The 3,804-nt window shown below is 43.1% G+C and overlaps 1 protein-coding gene across 1 annotated transcript in view; it reads right to left on the bottom strand.

The window, feature by feature from the left end:
* The window catches only part of SARC_00306 (hypothetical protein), a gene marked incomplete at its 5' end in the record, with an annotated part of 3,845 nt that extends 386 nt beyond the window's left edge, over positions 1 to 3,459 (bottom strand). Inside the window, 5 exons of the mRNA XM_014306033.1 lie at positions 591 to 762; positions 1,335 to 1,432; positions 1,960 to 2,182; positions 2,816 to 2,944; positions 3,352 to 3,459. Of these exons, the coding sequence (XP_014161508.1) occupies positions 591 to 762; positions 1,335 to 1,432; positions 1,960 to 2,182; positions 2,816 to 2,944; positions 3,352 to 3,459 (730 nt within the window). The remainder of the gene's footprint in view (positions 1 to 590; positions 763 to 1,334; positions 1,433 to 1,959; positions 2,183 to 2,815; positions 2,945 to 3,351) is intronic.
* Between the last annotated feature and the right edge of the window lie 345 nt (positions 3,460 to 3,804).

Genomic DNA, 3,804 nt, shown 5'->3' with positions numbered 1-3,804 from the left:
TATATATATATTTAAAAAGTAGGCAGAAAACTCAACTCGGCACATCAGGTAGTGGTGACGATCAAGGAGTAGAGTACACCAGCTATTTGCAGAGAGGAATATGGTATCGTTCGATTGTTTGTCGTGGCCTTTCCTTAAAAACAACCGAACGTACAGTAGTTGTGCACGCACCAGATGCGCACACACTAAGACACAAAAAGCACAAACACTCATACAAAAATGTATATACACGGCACACAACCACTGAAAGACATACAACTACGGTCTAAAAAATCCCAAAACACACCCACAACTGAGATACAGGCACATGAACATCGATACATACGTGAACATACAAGCCAGTTCATATATCCACATATCCACAAAATCACACAATCATAATCGAATATATAATGTACGGTATTGTTGCAACTAAATAATCACTACTTCGATTCCTTTTTGTGATGAGCAAAATGCGCTTGGGACGAACGAAGATTATCATAGTATAGCTTAGATCTTCAGACTTCATCCAGAGCACGGAGGTCGAAAAACATAACGTACATACTTCACTCCTGTAGTGAAAGAGTGAGAACTAAATAGTTAAGACCTACCCTTCCCTTCAGAGGGCAACAGCCGACCGACCCTTCCCGCACGATGCACGTAGCTGACCACATTCGTCGGTAGGTCCATGTTGATGACCATGGACAGCACAGGCAGGTCTAAGCCCCTGGCAGCCATCTCGGTGCTCACCAGGATGTGTGTTCCTTGGAGGTGACGAGAATGCTACGAGAGATGACCATCCGGGGCGTTAGTTTTGGTTTGAAAGTGCAAATTGTGGGCATGCGACTCGGGGGGAATGAAAAGAAGAATACAGACAGTGTGTAGTGCTAGAGGAAGTTTACCTATGTCACAGCAGGATAGCCGGAAGGAAGAATATCAACATTGTGTATAGTGCTAGAGGTACCCGTGTCACAGAGGGATAGCCATGACGAATATAGGCAACATACAAGCTGTGACCATTTGATATACGATCCGTTGTCGTTTTAAGAATTTTCCGGACAACCCCAAAACAGTACGTGAATGCTTGGTGTGACAAGTGATACTACACGGGATACAAACAGTGAGTATGTGGCATCCTTAACTAAATACGTGAGAGGCAAGGGAGTTTACAGCCAAGCGACCGTAGTGTAAATGTTATTTTGTCCGAGCTCCAACGATATTGTAGCTCGCAATGTCAATGCAAACCACCACATTTGATCCTTATGTGGCATGCTCAATATGCAATACTATACCGACCCCCATCGAGTCTGAGAACTCGGAGAAAAAAAAGTCGTTACCCAGCACCCAAGACACACCTTCAACGCTTTAAGTCCTCGTGCTCGCTCAGCAATGGTAACGTTTGTGGCCAGCGTTGAGACAGCAAAGTTGTTGTGTTCCAGTATCGTTCGCATGTCTGACCGAGTGTGCAGAGTGAGTCAGGACAGTGTTGGAGAGCAAAATTAGGACTCAGAAGACAAGGTGATTATATCTGTAAGCACGTATATAGTTTCATGCTTAGAAATATATACACGTGAATTTTTGCGTGTGTGTGCGTGCGTGTATTTGCGCACAAATTCGCCATAAAAGCCGATACATGCTAACCCCTTACCTTCCGCTGGGAATGCCACTGGCACAATATACTTTAAATATGTATACTTTCAACCGATACAGCATGTATATATATATATATACTTTTTAACTCTCTATTGTCTTCTTATGCTATCACTACAGCAACTTAAATTTAACACTAGAGACACCCAGAGACACACATATGTCGCTTTACTGTATATTAGCTGACAATCCCCTGGTGAGGCGGTAACACCTTTTGGAAACTCTAGTATCTACATAGCCAGCGAAGTACTACAAAACACATCTGACCGCACCTCTGTATACTCATGGTTCTACATGCACATACAAGTATCCACACGCATAACACCATACCGGGTACTTCAGCGTGATTGTTGACGAATACCAGTACAGCCCCCTTTGGTTTAAACGCCGCCAGTATCTTCCTGATGATCGAAGACTTCTGCGAGGCCGTCTTGACAAAGTAGGTGGTCGACTTTCCCTTGAACGGCTTGTTCGGGTTGATGAATAGCACAGCGTGGTGTTGGACATTCGTGGGCAGCACGTTTTTGAACGGCACCTTACCTTCTATCTGAACCTATACACAAACGCGGAGTCACGCAACAAAAAGGGGGGGTGTTAGTCGGTTAGGGCCGAGATACAGTCATTGTGATGGTGTGTATCGTCTTTCAACAAGTTGTTCTTTCAAAGACTTGCGAGGGCTTTTATATAGAACGGCATAGCCGTACTGATTGTTTAGTCGAGGTGTCTTTGTGCGGCCATCCCTTCTCTGTTCGCACCTGGTGAACGTGGCCTGGTACTATCGCAATGCATAAAACCGATTCACGAGTGAGGTACTCGTGTAAAACAGGGCCAGGGAAATGATATAAAGAATCTTAATACTGCACCTGCCTTTATGGCCGCATATATATATATCAAATTCATAGGCAAGTGTAGAACACATGCATATACATACTAAAGCCATGGCTCGTAATCTTCGATCTAAAAATATACCGCCGTGGACACATACATGTACCTGAACCTCACATAGACATGCACGTATGTATAGGTCCATCAGTACATATACACTACGATATACATCCACACATACTTAAACACATACTAAGAACTGTATATACATACACACGAACAGTTGCGCCTGCTAGCATACATTACTACATGAGCATATCCTAGACATGCTTATATGACGACTACTATCCAGAAACCATACCTCCATTAGATTGAGCGGTACAAGTCCAGCTGGTGTTACCACGTTGCCGAGAGAACCGAGCAACGTCTTCGCTTTCTCTAGCAAAACCTTATCGACTGTTGCGGTGACAAAGACGGATCTGACCGGGATCTAATACAATGGAGTTAATGAAAAAATTCGTACACTTAAAAATTCGTTCAACCTGAAGCAGGAGCTGGTACATTTAATCCCTCGCAAGCGACACCAGAGTGAGCGAGAATATACGCAGAGCGTCAAGCTATCGAAGATAAGCAATCGAATATGAGAGGGATGCGAGTGGTTGTCATTTTAAATAGCATATCCAATATATTTATTGGAAAACTAAGGTACAGCATAGAATACAAAGATGCTGTAGCTGCGATAGCACATAGTACATGGCTCCATTTGTGTAGGTGTACACAAATACACGGTGATTTACACATCTCCAAGACTTCCGAGTATACGTAAACCATCCATCTAATCCCTAACTCATATGCAAATGTGATTTCTATGGAACTATAGCAAACTGACATGCATACCGGGTGCGGTGATCTTTCGGTGGCCACATGGCGCTTGGTGCGAGACCTATTCTGTACTTGTAACCTGATGTTAGTGTGAATTATTTGAATTGTTTGTTTTAGTATCATAATCAATTTACTATACGTTATCAATCTATGACAAGATCAGTCGAGTTCAATATAGAATGTCGAGCTCTGAAAATCCTATGTAGTTATGGGCCGCTTGTTCAAGGACAATTTCGGATCTGCATGTCTTAGATGTAGATTTGTAGGCGTATTCTCCATACCGATACCTAATTTTTAATCAATTGAGTGACATGAGTGATTATATATATATATGTGTGTGTGTGTGTGTGTGTGTGTGTGTGTGTGTGTGTGTGTGTGTGTGTGTGTGTGTGTGTGTGTGTGTGTGTGTGTGTGTGTGTGTGTGTGTGTGTGTGTGTGTGTGTGTGTGTGTGTGTGTGTGTGTGTGTG

This window comes from Sphaeroforma arctica (genome assembly GCF_001186125.1).
Source record: "Sphaeroforma arctica JP610 unplaced genomic scaffold supercont1.8, whole genome shotgun sequence".
Classification (NCBI taxonomy): Eukaryota; class Ichthyosporea; order Ichthyophonida; genus Sphaeroforma; species Sphaeroforma arctica.
Note: the sequence above shows the minus strand (reverse complement) of the source record. Positions and strands in the feature narration are given on the sequence as shown.